The sequence below is a fragment of the Ciona intestinalis genome, chromosome 5, assembly GCF_000224145.3.
Source record: "Ciona intestinalis chromosome 5, KH, whole genome shotgun sequence".
NCBI lineage: Eukaryota > Metazoa > Chordata > Ascidiacea > Phlebobranchia > Cionidae > Ciona > Ciona intestinalis.
Genome location: NC_020170.2, coordinates 754,379 through 769,553, shown reverse-complemented (window position 1 = coordinate 769,553; position 15,175 = coordinate 754,379). Strand labels below are relative to the sequence as shown.

The 15,175-nt window shown below is 33.3% G+C and overlaps 4 protein-coding genes across 4 annotated transcripts; 3 read left to right on the top strand and 1 right to left on the bottom strand.

Moving 5' to 3' along the window:
• Window positions 1-2,331: 2,331 nt before the first annotated feature.
• LOC104265746 (protein max) lies at window positions 2,332-3,596 on the top strand. Its single transcript, XM_009860416.2, has 2 exons — window positions 2,332-2,340; window positions 2,875-3,596. Exons 1-2 carry the CDS (start codon window positions 2,332-2,334, stop codon window positions 3,319-3,321), a joined length of 456 nt encoding a protein of 151 aa, XP_009858718.1. The 3' UTR covers window positions 3,322-3,596.
• On the top strand, window positions 3,582-7,785 carry LOC108949523 (glucoside xylosyltransferase 2-like). Its single transcript, XM_018812121.2, has 8 exons — window positions 3,582-3,707; window positions 3,875-3,970; window positions 4,487-4,654; window positions 4,939-5,160; window positions 5,591-5,705; window positions 5,924-6,092; window positions 6,400-6,608; window positions 7,036-7,785. Exons 1-8 carry the CDS (start codon window positions 3,598-3,600, stop codon window positions 7,135-7,137), a joined length of 1,191 nt encoding a protein of 396 aa, XP_018667666.1. The 5' UTR covers window positions 3,582-3,597; the 3' UTR covers window positions 7,138-7,785.
• Window positions 7,786-7,943: 158 nt separating this feature from the next.
• Window positions 7,944-11,750, top strand: LOC104265690 (terminal uridylyltransferase 7-like). The gene is made up of 11 exons (XM_018812120.2): window positions 7,944-8,210; window positions 8,552-8,588; window positions 8,647-8,705; window positions 8,776-8,834; window positions 9,051-9,235; window positions 9,437-9,595; window positions 9,831-10,034; window positions 10,385-10,468; window positions 10,705-10,869; window positions 11,338-11,508; window positions 11,666-11,750. Exons 1-11 carry the CDS (start codon window positions 8,182-8,184, stop codon window positions 11,720-11,722), a joined length of 1,209 nt encoding a protein of 402 aa, XP_018667665.1. The 5' UTR covers window positions 7,944-8,181; the 3' UTR covers window positions 11,723-11,750.
• A 704-nt stretch (window positions 11,751-12,454) lies between these two features.
• Window positions 12,455-14,597, bottom strand: LOC100183670 (alkylated DNA repair protein alkB homolog 8-like). The gene has a single exon (XM_002120138.5). The coding sequence runs from the start codon at window positions 14,470-14,472 to the stop codon at window positions 12,691-12,693; it is 1,782 nt and encodes a 593-aa protein (XP_002120174.1). The 5' UTR covers window positions 14,473-14,597; the 3' UTR covers window positions 12,455-12,690.
• Between the last annotated feature and the right edge of the window lie 578 nt (window positions 14,598-15,175).

Genomic DNA, 15,175 nt, shown 5'->3' with positions numbered 1-15,175 from the left:
AAGCACCGTTACCACTTGTAAACGGATTCGAGCTACTAGAGGGTGAGCTACTAGAAGGTGACGAAGGAATAACCACTGGGGTTTGCCGGTGAACATTGAATCGTTCCTCAGGTGGCGGCACCAGAGGCGACGGCGAAAATGTGGGTATGTCGCCCATAAGGGGCGTGGAATGCTTAGCCGCCTTAGATTTTGGGCGTTTCAGAAACGAAAGAAACTGGGCCATGATACTTAGAGCCCCGAGACGAATTTAAATTTACGATATTTTGAACATGCAAAAAGCTTAAATATGTTGCCGCACCGTAGAACTGTCTTCGGTAGGTCTTCTGTCTTCGTTTCTCGGTCGTCGGAAGGTCGTGTTCAGAAGGGGTCACCACTTTGTTGGGTCTGGTCCTATCGTACTCCTCTTCGCGCGTACTAGATGCTGTACCTCGTTTAATCACCGATCAATTGGAACCAGATCAACACTTAATAACTCCTTTATTAGTAACTTGACAGTGACGTAACGATACGATAACGATAGCAGAAATTACGGCTCAATGCGTGCCGAATCATGGCGCATCCATCTTTTATACAGACGAGAGTTGTGAGAAGAAGGGAACACGTCAGCCTCCAGGCTTACCGCCAGTCACACATAACGCAACTACAGATACAATGTCTGGGTATTGAGCATAGTTCACACACAATTTACAACGATAAATCCTGCCAGCAGCCACGCATCTTAATTAGGAAACGGCTAGGAAATTGTGACAGTTTCCGTTGTCAGGCATCGGTACGTGGACTCACACAATATCATTAAACAGTAAACATACAACATCGGTAAGCATGGAATTACAACGATAACATTATTATCGCCCGCTTTCACACGTCGATCACTACAGTAGGATGGAAAAAACAGGGACAATTAAGGGATCATAAACTGGTTTTTGAGGGTTATTTACAGTATTCCAACAACTAGAATTTTTTTATGTAAAATAACATAATATTATTGCGATGTCATAACCCATTTCGTGAATGGTTGGTTGCAGTTGGTCCTGCAACTAATATGGATGGCACTATAAAATATTTAAACCTTTTTTAACTTTGATAAGCTATGCTACATAATAAAAATAAGTGGCATCGCGAAAAATTGTGACCCCACAAAAAATGTGAAGTTACGAAAATGTGACGTCACGAAACGACAAAAATGTGACGTCACGAAAACTGTGACGTCACAAAAGACATAACAAAAATGTGACGTTACGAAAAAAATGACGTCAGGAAAAATGTGACGTTACGAAAGAATGTGACGTCACGAAAAGTGTGACGTCACAAAAAATGTGACGTCACGAAAAGTGTGTGACGTCACGAAAAATGTTACGTCACAAAAAATATGACGTCACGAAAAATGTGACGTCACGAAAAGTGTGTGACGTCACAAAAAGTGTGTGACGTCACGAAAAGTGTGTGACGTCACGAAAAGTGTGACGTCACAAAAACATGTGGCGTCACAAAACTGTGACGTTACGAAAACTGTGACGTCACGAAAAATATGGCGTCACCAAAAGTGTGACGTCACAACAAAAATGTAACGTCACGAAAACTGTGACGTAACAAAAGTGTGCCGTCACAAAAGACATAACAAAAATGTGACGTTACGAAAAAAATGACGTCAGGAAAAATGTGACGTTACGAAAGAATGTGACGTCACGAAAAGTGTGACGTCACAAAAAAGTGACGTCACGAAAAGTGTGTGACGTCACGAAAAATGTTACGTCACAAAAAATATGACGTCACGAAAAATGTGACGTCACGAAAAGTGTGTGACGTCACAAAAAGTGTGTGACGTCACGAAAAGTGTGTGACGTCACGAAAAGTGTGACGTCACAAAAACTGTGACGTCACAAAAAGAAAAGTGTGATGTCACGAAAAATGTGACGTCACCAAAAGTGTGACGTCACAACAAAAATGTGACGTCACGAAAACTGTGACGTCACCAAAAGTGTGAAATTTTTTCTTATGCGAAATCCCATGCATTGTCGAACCAGGTGATTTTTTTTACTCCAGGGGTTATTTTTTATGCGATTTTTTTAAAAGCTGTAATCGTTTTGGGAAACTTTTACCTTTAGGTTGCATTTGAGCACATCTATCCATATACAAATTTTGATTTTTCCTTGGTATGCCCCTTTAAGAGAGCGATTGTCAAATACATAAACCGGGCGATATCCTAAATTTAATATCGTATTTATCAACTATGTATTTTGTTCATTGGTGACTGTGGTAACCTTGTCGTCGCTTAAAAACGTTTGTTTTCGTGAATTTGGACAAACCGTAATCACGCAGTAAATATAAGTAATGTTAGAGGTTAATATTATTCATATTGTGACTGCTGCATAATGATTTTTGCGAGCAGTAAACTTTTTTTTATTCGGAATATAACGATATGAAAAATGCACACGCTAGTTATGCGGTTTAAAATTTGATAATTTGATCTAAAAGTTATAGATATATATTATGATTTGATTTCAATCAAGAGATAAATCAAAAAATGCTAGAATTAAATGGGATAAGTGCGGAAAAAAAACGCGCAAAAATAACAACAAGAACAACTGTTCGACGAAAAAAGATCTATATGACCACTAACGTGCTCAAAAATTAAGAGTGTGTTTGTGTGAGAGAGACACAGAAGGGAGAGCGACTGAAGCATACAGGACAAAAAAGTTTGCTATTTATGCATGAGGAACTAAAGCGAGGAGGTTGACATGTGGCTTTGGTTTGCGTATACTTAGTTGGATTACGACTATTAGTAGTGTTATAGCATTGATTCTCTGTTCCTCGGTTAATTGGCGAACAAATGAACAACATATCACCCAACCTGTATATCTACCAGGTGAATAGTTTCATTTTAAGTTTGTATTAAAATCTGGAAAACTGGATCACGAATATACCAAGTCATTTGAGGAGGATCGGGATGTGGATGTTGACAGTGATGTAGATGACAAAGACTCTGGAAATGGATTAAGTAAGAGGTCACATCACAATGCTCTAGAGAGAAAGAGGCGAGATCATATAAAGGAAAGTTTTAATGGCTTGCGAGATTCTGTTCCTTCACTGCAAGGTGAAAAAACTTCAAGGGCTCAGATTTTAAACAAAGCTACTGAATACATACAGGATGTATCACGGAAAAATAACGCCGATAGACAAGACATTGACGAATTAAAGAAACAAAACAATCAGCTTGAAATGCGCATAAGAGCGTTAGAACATGCAAAACAAGATGGTATATTTGCTTCCCGACAAAACAACAGCAATGACCAAGAACTTGATGTTGAAAATGATAGTTAATGTTATTTTGTTTAAAAACATATTTTGTGAATATCTTGCCTGTAAAGTTTGTTTCGTGATAGCTTGTAGTCGGTAAATGAATTGTAATGTAGCCTTTACCATCTATCAAGGATATTATTTCTTATTTGTCATTATGAAACGAAATCAATAATCAAATTATTAAGAAATTTGAAAAGTAGTTTTTTCTTACAATGTATGTATCACATCTGATCTATATATCCAAGAATGTTATTTTACTGGTGAATATCAGTTACGTGTTTAATTTTTTCATACAGCATGATGTGTAGGTTTAGTATCTTGGGTCTAAGTATTGTTATTTGTGTCATTTGCTGTAGTGCTTCCTCTGAATTGGTGTCAACACATTTATCAGATATTATAAAATCCTGGTAAGTTATCGCCATTGTTTCATTTTTATGTTTAGATTAGCACAGATTTTTACTTACACACATATATATATAAGTTTTAATGGCAGAATAGTCTACCGGTATTTTCTGGTCTGTGATATTTTCTATTATTAAAACATTCTTCATCAATTCTGTACCAACTATTTCAGGAAAACAGATGAAACACCTTCAATGCAATGCTCACTTTTCTTTGATAAGATAAACTTTATGGAGCACATTTTACAACAGTGTCTTATTAAAAGGAAGTGAGTAATTCTATATAACTGTGTTTACTTTTGTATATAATATTGTTAGGTTATTTGCAACATTCTAAGTCCTATTATATCTGTAAGCTTTTTCTAAAATGTGTTGCATTGGCATATTATAAAACTAAATAAATAATTTCTTCCAAAAATATAAACTGATTTTTTTACATCACAAATGTTTGGATTTATGCACCTTGTTCCTGCTTACTAGTTATTGTATGTAACTTAATGTGATTTTTGTTATTTGTTAGACAATCCATAAGAAACCACTGGTTTAAAGAAATTGCAGTTAAGAGTTTTTAGGTGTTGCAACTGGGTTTTTATCAGCTAGACCACAATATCTGTGTGAAGGTTTCTTGACCTATTACATTTACACATGTTATGTTATGCTGCTAAAGCATAATCTTGATTTTAATATTTTCAAACTTTCAACATTTCGTAAAATGGTACTATATATGTGGTTATTGTGTATTTTAAGATCCCATTCTTTGGTTTATAAATAACGTCTCCCCACAGATTATTATCCACCACTCCCAACATAAATGTGGCAGTTGTTGCTTGTGGTGAGGATGACAGGGTAGAAGAAACATTGGTCAACATCAAAACCATTGCTTTATTTGCGAAAAGCAAAACAAATTTTCATATTTTTACCGAGCCTAACTTATTTAAAAAGTTCCACAGAGGGTGAGTTGCATATGACCAAGCTATGTGGAATATTTAGTTGTTGTTTTTAAAATCAAAATTCAAATCTTTTCTACAAGCACCTTTTTTTGGTTAACATAAAATAAGGTGTTTTTAATAATTTCAAAAATGTTAAAGTTTTATAACAAGTAGGATAAGATATATATTATGCATAAAGCTTTTTTTTACAATTTCAAGTAAAATAAATCTTGTTTCGGCAGTTAATATAATATTTCAATGATTTTTTGTTTATTTTAAATGTTTCGTTATTATTTTTATATTTCCAGAATCCAGCAATGGCCATCTTGCTTTCGATCTCGTTTCACTCACAAACTTTATCCAATAACTTACCCTAATGATGGACAGAACTGGCGAAGTTTGTTCAAAATTTGTGCTTCCCAGAGACTTTTCCTTCCTAATATTTTAACAAATGTTGATTCCTTGTTATATGTGGACACTGATATCTTGTTTCTGTCCCCAGTGGATGATATATGGGCTAAGTTTAAGAAGTGAGGACAAGTTTGTGTTTTGTAAGCTCTCATACTTAAGCCCATCCAGTTTATCATCATTTAAATCTAGTACCCTAGTTTTAGAAAACCCTGGGCTCCTGTCACTTGAGTAGTTTAGTTTTTGGGGTTCCCCAGTTTTTATCCGCAACCATTGTCATTACTAATTAGTAAACCAGATTTTAAAACCATATTATGGTGAACATCTAGGTTACAAGAAATGGCATTTTCTTGCCATCCATTAAAATTTAGGTTCCTTAAATCTAACCTTCAAACTCAAAGACAGAAATCAATTAAACACCAAAGTTGTGAGGTGATGGTCATTTGTAACTGCTATAATTTACCAAATAAGTTTGTGTAACATATATGTTACAGTCTCATGAAAGCGTTTGGCAGAACTTTTTTGAAACCTAGGAAAAGACTTGACTTACAGATTCAACTCCACTCAACTATCGGCAATGAGTCCTGAACATGAGAATCCCAGAGTTGGCTGGTACAGTAGATTTGCAAGACATCCATACTATGGTGATACTGGAATAAACTCTGGGGTAAATTATTAATTTAATATTAAAATATTTAGGATAATATGGCAATGAAATATACATAAAATGCTTGAAACTAATCTTCCAGCAACAAGTTCGAAATAAATGTTTAGCACTTTGTATCTGTTTAATAATTATGTAAATTAATGATAAAATACCATTTGTTTGGGGTTGATTACCCTTATATTACTTTTTTTAGGTTGATTAAATTATTTATTTTCCAGGTTATGTTGATAAACATGACAAGGTTACGGTCAGCGGATTTCAAAAATGACGTCCAAAAATCAAAATTGAAGTGGGATAATCTTTTGCTGCCATTATTTCGCAAATATTCGTCCAACCTTACATGGGGAGATCAAGATATACTGAACATTATATTTCATCATAATCCTGGTCAGTTTAAACTATATAATACGTGGTTAAATGACATATGTGAAGTAAATCATTTACTATCATAATTGATTATAAGTTTATTACCAACATTTTTGAAAATATTTCAGTTTTTTAGGGGGTTATCTATGTTTTGAAAATTGTAAAACACTTTAAGATTCTCAACTCACTTTGGTTACATTTTCTACTCTAATTTCAGTTTAGTGCTACATTACTGAACATCCAAAACTAAGGGTTGCATTGTATGAATAAAACGAGAAGCTGTTTTTATTACAAGAAATTCAAAAATCTAAATTGGTCTATTTTCTAGAGATGCTTTATGTCATGTCTTGCTACCTAAACTACAGACCAGATCATTGTATGTACATGCAAATGTGTGGAAGTGCAGTTGAAAATGGTGTCAGTGTCATGCATGGATGCAGGCGGTCATTTCATAATGATAAGTGGCCCTCATTCAAGGCTGTGTATAAGGCATTTAAAGATTATAGTTTCTACAATCCACTGTCCTCATTATTACAGGTAATAGGTTTTATTTTGACCCAATTTTATTGTATTAGTATAGCTGACAAATTTGTCAACTCATTGGTGTCTACTAGTTTGGTGTAATGGGCGTTCCTCCTGTATAAGGACATTTCTCCTTTGATTACAATGTATCTATGCAAGTGCCCAACCACTGAGCCATAGCGTATACAGTATATATATATAAATATCATAATATAAGCATGTATTATATATATATATATAATATAACTTTATAAATTATAAATATATATTTTTTTTGTATTAAACAGTACTCTACTTATCCAATGTTATTACCAAAGACATAGCTGATAATACCACAACCTTACATGTGTCATGTGTGTATAGAATTAATTTATTGCAAATATTGTTTCACTTAAGTTTGTTGTATAGCAGATATTTACCATATTCCTCATTTTTTATGAAGGAAATTAAAAAGAATCTGGACAAGTCACCTCACAGCCAGTGTAAGTTATCCTCAGAAGTTGTAATCATGGGATTGCAAAAAACTATTGAAGGAATCATATAATTGCCGCTCTGTCTTAATTGGTTGGTGCAATTCAATTAGTCAATATGGTGGCCCATGTATCCAAGTAGATGGCATGGATAGAAATAGGCATGTATTGATTTTAGAGTGTATGGTATGACTGTGTAGTGTAGGTGTTAGACAATTAAGGTATAACCAGGGCTGGATTTCCAAGAAGAGAGCTTCAAGAACATTAAGTAAATTTTGACATAATCCAGCCCTGGAAACTTTGCATATACTGGTTAAAGCAATTGAGGTATTTGTTTGTGCTATTTGCCAAGAATAACTACTGTATTTTTATTAATCAATCATTTCTATGTTACTGTTTGTATTTTATAAATCACTTCTTTTATGTATATTCTAAATCTTGCATATTCCTGTCAATCTAACACAACTTGAATCATTTCAAGCCATGTTTTAGTATGATATCATAATATGCTTCCTCTTTTATAGTGTGGGTGTTGGGAGGTGTTTTATTGAAAGCTTTATGTCTGTATAATTATATTGCATTCTAAATCTATCGTATAGTAGAAATATTAAAGACATTGGTGCACATAATTAAATTTCAACAATGAATTCTGCGTTTCTTAAATTTACTGTCATAACAAGAGTGTAAATCTTATCTTTAAGTAATTAATATGTTGATGGTACTTATTAATATTATAATATTTACTCAGTATTTATTTTCATGTGAATATTTTCAAAATATATTTTTAGTAATTTGGATTTGTTAAATTTTTAATGAACGTTTTTAATTCAAATGTTGTCAAATTGGTTTTTATTTTCTACTTCCCAACAATTTGATTTGCAACTGTTTTTTTTACAAAACCGAATTATGTTTTTACACTGTCAGAAAAGTTTAAATTTTACACATTGTGCCTTTTTTAACAGTTTCACTGTGGTGCTTATTTACTGCCAATTTTATTCAGCAATCAGCATCTCTAGACAATAAAAACACTAACTTTGTAATGTTTTTTTGCTGTTCAGGTGCCTAGGTTATATGTTCCATCATTTGTATGTTTTATTTGATTCCATGGAGAAAGTAATATGCCTTCAGTCTCACATTTACTATGCAGGTAATTTTGCAATGTACTTACAGTTCATATTTAATTATAATGTGTGATATTGAATACATATTTAAGTGTAATGTGCTACTAAATAAGAAAAAAAAAATATACCATAGTATTAGAGCAAGGGTTTTATGAACACTAACATGCCCAACTTGACCATGATTCTAGAGTATTTAAGTTTTTTGTATTATAAACTATCAATATTATAAACTACACATGGCAACATAGGGTATATAAAACACAATGTGTGTGATAGATTAGGATAAAATATATAACTTCATCCTGTATCAAAAAGTATTATGTGTTTTACTACGGAATTATGATTCTTCAATACTTTTTATCCTTAGGTTCTCATCTGGAAGTTATCCCAAAATAATATATCTGGTAAGACAGAAACATACTTGTTACACTTGAAATATTAATTACAAGTATAATATTGCAGCAATCTGCTGCCATCAGCCTCAAATGCAAATTAAGTGACAACCACAAGGAAGTAGTTGAGTAAGTTTGTCATGACCACACCTATGCAAGCTGTTTGAAATATATAATGTTTAAAGCTGTTTCTTAACAGAACATTTGAGGGGAAAGAAAACTGCGATGCTTTAAATGAACTATGCTTAAGATATTATAGTAAGTTTTGTTGTTTGTTCAATTGAATATCTTGGTTTACATTTTAGGAATATTTCTTTCTTACTTAGTAGTATAGTTTCTTACCCTTGCTAAATCTAAAAAAAAGCATAAATGTATTATTATATCTAGTATCATGCAACAATCACATTTTCTTTGCAACAACTTTCACAGGTTTATGTATCCTACAATAATAAAAATTGTATAAATATTTTTCAGAAAAAGTTGCTTTGTCAAGAGCACACTATATTAACCGTCAAATGATTTTTCAAAACATTAAAAAATACCTCAAGAAGACTTTTCATCCTTCACTAACATTAAAGTTATTTGGTTCATCTGTCAATGGGTTTGGTTCAAAAGATTCCGACGTTGATGTGTGTTTGTCTAATTTACCAAATACAAAGGTAAGCTTTTGTTATTGCGGCATATAATATAACATCGGTGTTTTATTTTATAAATCTATTGCCAACTTACAAACTATCATGAATATAATTCTATGGGTTATTATTTTAATATTTTTTGCATGTCTAATGATTCAGTCCTGTAAGTGCAATTATTATTGAGTGTTGATAGTGAGCAGACTAAAAACTTAGTTTTTATTTCAGCAAAATAAACAGAGGAAACATTTTGAACAAATTGTGAGATGTCTAAAAAAGTGTAAGCAGTTTAATGACGTTGAATACATTCATTCTCGCGTTCCAATCATAAAATGCATTCACAAGAAAAGCAGTTTACATTTCGAATTCTCATTGAACAATGAATGGGTAAGTAGGTGTAATATATTGATATGAGTGGCTCTTTAACTTTGTAAGGTTTAGAATACTGTTTAGCATTGTTTTTCGCTCATCAAAAGTAGAAACATTTACAAACCACATTCGAAACTCTTTGAAATATTCTTACAGGATAAAAATTTTCACCTGAAAACACCTAAAACACTTGTACAACACATTAACAGTTTAGGATGACTTTATTAAACTATATCAAAACAACTATTCCCAGCCGATCTACAATTCCAAATTACTTCATCGCTATTCAAAGATAGATGAAAGATGTCTGGTGCTTGTACATCTTATTAAGTACTTGGTGAAACAGTGTAATGTGGTTGGTCCATTCCATGGCTATATGTCTTCTTATGCTTACACAATTATGGTACTGTTCTATCTTCAGCAAATAGACACACCAGTGCTCCCAGTTTTACAAGAAGTAAGTGCAAATTCGTTTCAATATATTACGAACTATTCTAACAGCCCTCTGATACAGTCAGGATCAACTTCTACAAAATGCATAACAGATAAATATTATTTTTTCTCATATTTTATATCACTTATCTAAACAAACTAGCACCACAGGCTGGAAACTAATGGTATGGACTATATTTTTAGATAACTTTTTTTTAGTAATTATGCTTACCTGTTTACCACTTTTTTCAATGAGACAAACATAATTATTAAACTGTATGAAGCATTGTTTAATAGTGATTAAAAGATTGCTTTGTGTCGTGTAATCATTGTATGCTTTTTTTTAAATTGTTACTTTTGTAATTCTTCCTTCAGCTTAAAGCAAATGATACAAAAGCACAAGTACAGATGGTAGATGGTTACAGCACTTATTATTTCAAGCAATCGAATCAGGAGTTGGTAAGTTGTAAACTGCTTTTAACAAGATGGTGTGCTGAAATGCTAGTGTGTTTTTATCTTTTGTAAATTTATCTATGGTCTTGGTGTTCTGTATACTTTTTTTGTTCTTTCAAAAATTGTTGGTCTCTAAACATTATGCCAATGTCGGTGGTGAATCTTTTTATTGCTGTTTCCTTGTAAGATTAATTTTAGGTTTGTTTAAACTACAGTCATAAATAAACCTAAATGTTTACTAGAAATCCATTTGGCCAAAGTTCAACCAAAATAGGATGAGCTGTGGTGAACTATGGATGGGAATGCTTCATTTTTACACCAACACTGATGACTTTATTAACGGTAACTGTGTCATAACAATTCGCCAACATGGATTTTTATCGTCGAAAGAGAAAATATATCAACAGGTTCGGTTGTTTTGTATTGTTGGTGGACATTTGGTCTATTCCACAGACCACATGTTTTGTCTTTTTATTCACTTCCTGTCAGTTTAAATTTAAATCTGCTGGTAAATTACAACAATAATAATATATCTTACTTTCTGAGACCAGCAGTGTTTTTTGCAATCTTGTTTAAATTCGCAATGCAACTAGTAAAGTCTTCCACAATGTTGGACCGTAGCTTTGTGGTGCATTGTAACAAAAAGGTACTGGGTGTGATGCTCAATGTTGCTGCTATTGTGTGCGGCAAGAACATTAACTAATATTTGCTCTAATGCGGCAAGAACATTAACTAATATTTGCTCTAATCGAGTTATAACTAATGTGTTGTTAAATTTGTCATTAATACAGGGCAAATGACAATTAAGGTACATACATAATAACTGTTTTTTTGCCTCACTATGCAAAGATAAATAACTATCGTTCATTCCACAGTACCCAAGTTTATCTAGGCTGTGGCACAAAGGTCGTTTTCGGATTGAGGATCCATTTGAGCTACACAGGAACCTTGGTTCCAGTTTAAATTCAAAAACTTTGCCTTTAATTGTTAAAGTTTTTAAAGAATCATTGAAAAGGTGTCAATCTTTAACTCATGAAATATGTGAGGTACAAAAACAAATATTTTATGATTAATCAACAATAAAAAACAATGTTTATTAAAATAAAACAACTTGTTTATTAAAATAGAACAACTTGTTTATTAAAATAGAATAACTTGTTTATTAAAATAGAATAATATCAAAAATGATTTTTGTTTTAACAGGAAGAAGATTGGAGTCCTACATTGTTATTGCCAACCAATAGAATATCTTCACTGTAACATTTTTTAATAAAATGAGAAAAAAAAACTGTGTTCTGTTAATGCATTGGTGTTCTTGCAAACAGTAAGGTTTCCCTGGTGGAAAAAGCAAATTATTATGTTTACATTGAGCCTTGTTTACTTTTTATCAGATAGGCCACAATTTCATGAAACAGTATATTGTCTTTGTGAACTATATTTCCAAACACTACCCCGAGTAGGAGAAATAAATCACTTAAAATAGTGAAATTCTCCTAACTTTATTTGTACACTTCTCAAATCTCAAGTAATCAAATACAAATACCTACTTATGTCACAAAATGCGACAATTCATTAAATAAGTTACGGACATAGCCTAACAACATCTTTCATTCAAGGTGAGTCTTAACTAACTTTTATAACTTAAGTTATAAACTTCTTTATTCTGTAAAAAAAAGTGCTGTGTTTTAAACTCATGGACTGAATAGAAATTAATACCAATGATTTTATGATTATAACTTCGAAGAGGCAGTTGTGAAAAAAATTTAGTCTGTTATTATTTTTCTTCATTACACCTCTTTTCAATGCAGGATTAACACTGAACCAAAAGTATGTAATTATTTTAATAGCTAAACCAAATACCCCTAGAAGACATAAAGATAAAATAAGTATTGTATTCCAATAGTTCCATTTGAATTAGAAAATAAAAAAACTGAAGCTGCACTCAATCGTGCTTATCCAACCCGAAGAAAATTAAATTTTCAGACTACGATGTAAACGTTTTAAAACTTTATTTGTGGTAGGTGAAACTCATTATTACTAACATTTTTATTATTAACATTTTTAAAGAAAACTGTGACAAAAAGTAATTGCCGTTAGGTTGACAAGTCAGTTAACCTTCATAATTTTTCAAAGTTAGTAAAGACATTTTTCTTTTCCATACATAGCATTTACGAAGAAACAAAATAGGCATTGCGAAAATTTATTAACAAATTAAACAATAACAACAATTATACTTTTTCGAGAATAACACACCAGTTACCATTGTCATGATAAGACTTTAACACAGAGCATTCAGTTATTTGAGAGCAAAGTGATTGCAGTTCATTTTCTTTAAACACATGATAATATCTTAAATAAGTTGAGCATGAGTTGTTACTTTTACTGTTAACATTTTTTGATTTCCACGGAACTAAAAGATCTTGCTGAACAAATAATGTCCTGTTAACATGAACCGCTAACTTTTGCTTTCCATCTTTTGGGCTTGAAACATCAGACTCAATGTGTTCCTGGTTTGATGTGACCGCATTCTTTTTAAGATATTTTGATTTTACGTTGTTACATGTTTGTTCAATGGCCCATGCATAAATGAGAATTTTCCCACCTATTCTTACTGCTCTTAGAAGTTCTTTAATAGCTTGAATTCTACGCTTCTCTGTGGCATAATGGTGAATAACAGCAATGCATATACAAGCATCAAAACTTCCTTCTCGCACTGGAAGCTTTAAACCGTTGCATACAAAAGATGGAAAATTTTTCTGTTTACAGATATTAATAAGAGACACGCTGCGATCGCAGCCAAGCATAAAGTGTTGTTGACAAACACCAAGATATCTTCCACTTCCACAACCAACATCCAATACAACTGATGCACGAGGCAGACTTTGCAAGAATTCCACAACATGAGGCCATGGTTTTTCTCTAGTTGATGAGAAGTGATCGGCAATTTTATCATAGACAGAATGAACATGAGAACTTTCAAGGGAATTTGCATCGGACTCATTTTCTGGAATCAAAAACTCCTCTTTTTGTGTACACCCACTTTTTCCGGCATCTTTTACAACTGTTCGAAATGTCAAAGAATACCTAATGGTCCGAGTGGTTATTTTTTTCCCCTGATCTAAAATATCAAACTTTCTTTGCTGGATGCCATGTCTCCACTCATATCTTGATTCACCAGTAAATAAAAATAAAGTACGCGGCTCGACACACACATCTATTCTTTCAGCACCTTCTTTACTAAAGTTCATAACAGTATGTGAACCCAAGCTTACAGTGGATAACACACCATCAAAGGATCTTGTGTTATCAGTATGTGGGGGTATACCATCTCCAGGCTCATACATGTTAATGGTGAGTTGGTCTGGCCTTGATGGTAGATATCCTGTAGCCATAATTCGATCCAATAGATTTTCAATGTAGTTTGGAAGACCTTCACTAATAGGATTGTTAATATCAACATCGTTTGTACCATAACGGAATTTATACCCATAGTGCAACACAGTACGGTGTTTTAACTTTTCAGAAACATGATCATTGGATAAAATGCTAATGTCGTGTTGTATGCAGTTGATGAGGGCCTGTTCTTCTTCTTTGTTAAGAAAGTTTTCAATTTTAATCAAACCATTTGGAAGGTCACTTTTCTCTTCTGCGAATATCACATCTTCTTGTGGAATATTATTCAAGTAAAAACAATAAAACGTTGCAAACTCATTCTTAGTCTGTTTCACCATTTGATGACCTTCTAGTGATTCTGCAGCATATTTAGCTGATTCTGTGTTCTTGTATTGTACAACTGCATAAGATTTGCCGTCAAGTTTTAGCAATATGCAGTCTCCATATTGCGAAACCAAATGTGTAAGTTCAGTTGAACAAACCATATTACCAATTCCTGCATTGGCAATAACAACGGTTGAAGTTGGGTTACAGTCGATTTGTAAACCATATGCCTGCAGTTTTGCACATATTTTTCTTTTCTTTTTTTCTTGTCTTTTCTTTAATGCTTCACTCATAGTTGTTCTTAACTTTATCACCTTTGAATATATTTAATGTAAAGCGTAAGTGATTAATGAAATTCGAAGTATATATGGCCAATACACGGTCTCTTTAATTAGTGCATGTCCACTATGTAGTGAATATTGTGGACATAGCGGACATGCACTAATAAAAAGAACCCGCCAATACAGGGGGTCCTACTAAAACACGCCCGGCGGGGCCCGGTGGAAAAAAATATACTAAAACACGCCCGGTGCGGGGCCCGGTGGGGCCCGGTGGGACCCGGTGAGGACCCGGTGTTACGAGTCATACTAAAACACGCCCGGTGGGGGGCCCGGTGAGTATTTCTTGAAAGGGGAGCTTTCCCTATGCAAGAGCCACCAAAATGCGTGTGTGAAACAGAACTTGTGAAAAAATTGGAAGATATTGTCTGTCTTCAAAGCATAAAGATGGCGATTTTCGGTGATAGAAATTACATTCTTGCTTCACACGTCATCGCTGAAACAAAATGTGCATAGGAAATAAAACATGATGATGAAAATGGACACGTAATTCGCAAGTCCTTTAATTATCGCTCTGCTAAAACGGAAACAAACGTGGGATCGCGCTACTGAGGGCTTGTCCGAATACGTAAAAGCCTAACACGCTAACTAAAAGACACATCATGTCTAATATCTACATTTTTCGTTTTACAAGTTACATTGTTCGTCTTTTACAGTT

Coding starts and splice junctions, on each gene's coding strand:
- LOC108949523 (XM_018812121.2), top strand. CDS start 3,598: ATGATGTGTAGGTTTAGTATCTTGGGTCTAAGTATTGTTATTTGTGTC. Junction 3,708..3,874: donor TCAGATATTATAAAATCCTG/GTAAGTTATCGC, acceptor CAACTATTTCAG/GAAAACAGATGAAACACCTT. Junction 3,971..4,486: donor CAGTGTCTTATTAAAAGGAA/GTGAGTAATTCT, acceptor GTCTCCCCACAG/ATTATTATCCACCACTCCCA.
- LOC104265690 (XM_018812120.2), top strand. CDS start 8,182: ATGCCTTCAGTCTCACATTTACTATGCAG. Junction 8,835..9,050: donor ACTATGCTTAAGATATTATA/GTAAGTTTTGTT, acceptor AATATTTTTCAG/AAAAAGTTGCTTTGTCAAGA. Junction 9,236..9,436: donor CTAATTTACCAAATACAAAG/GTAAGCTTTTGT, acceptor TTTTTATTTCAG/CAAAATAAACAGAGGAAACA.
- LOC100183670 (XM_002120138.5), bottom strand. CDS start 14,472: ATGAGTGAAGCATTAAAGAAAAGACAAGAAAAAAAGAAAAGAAAAATA.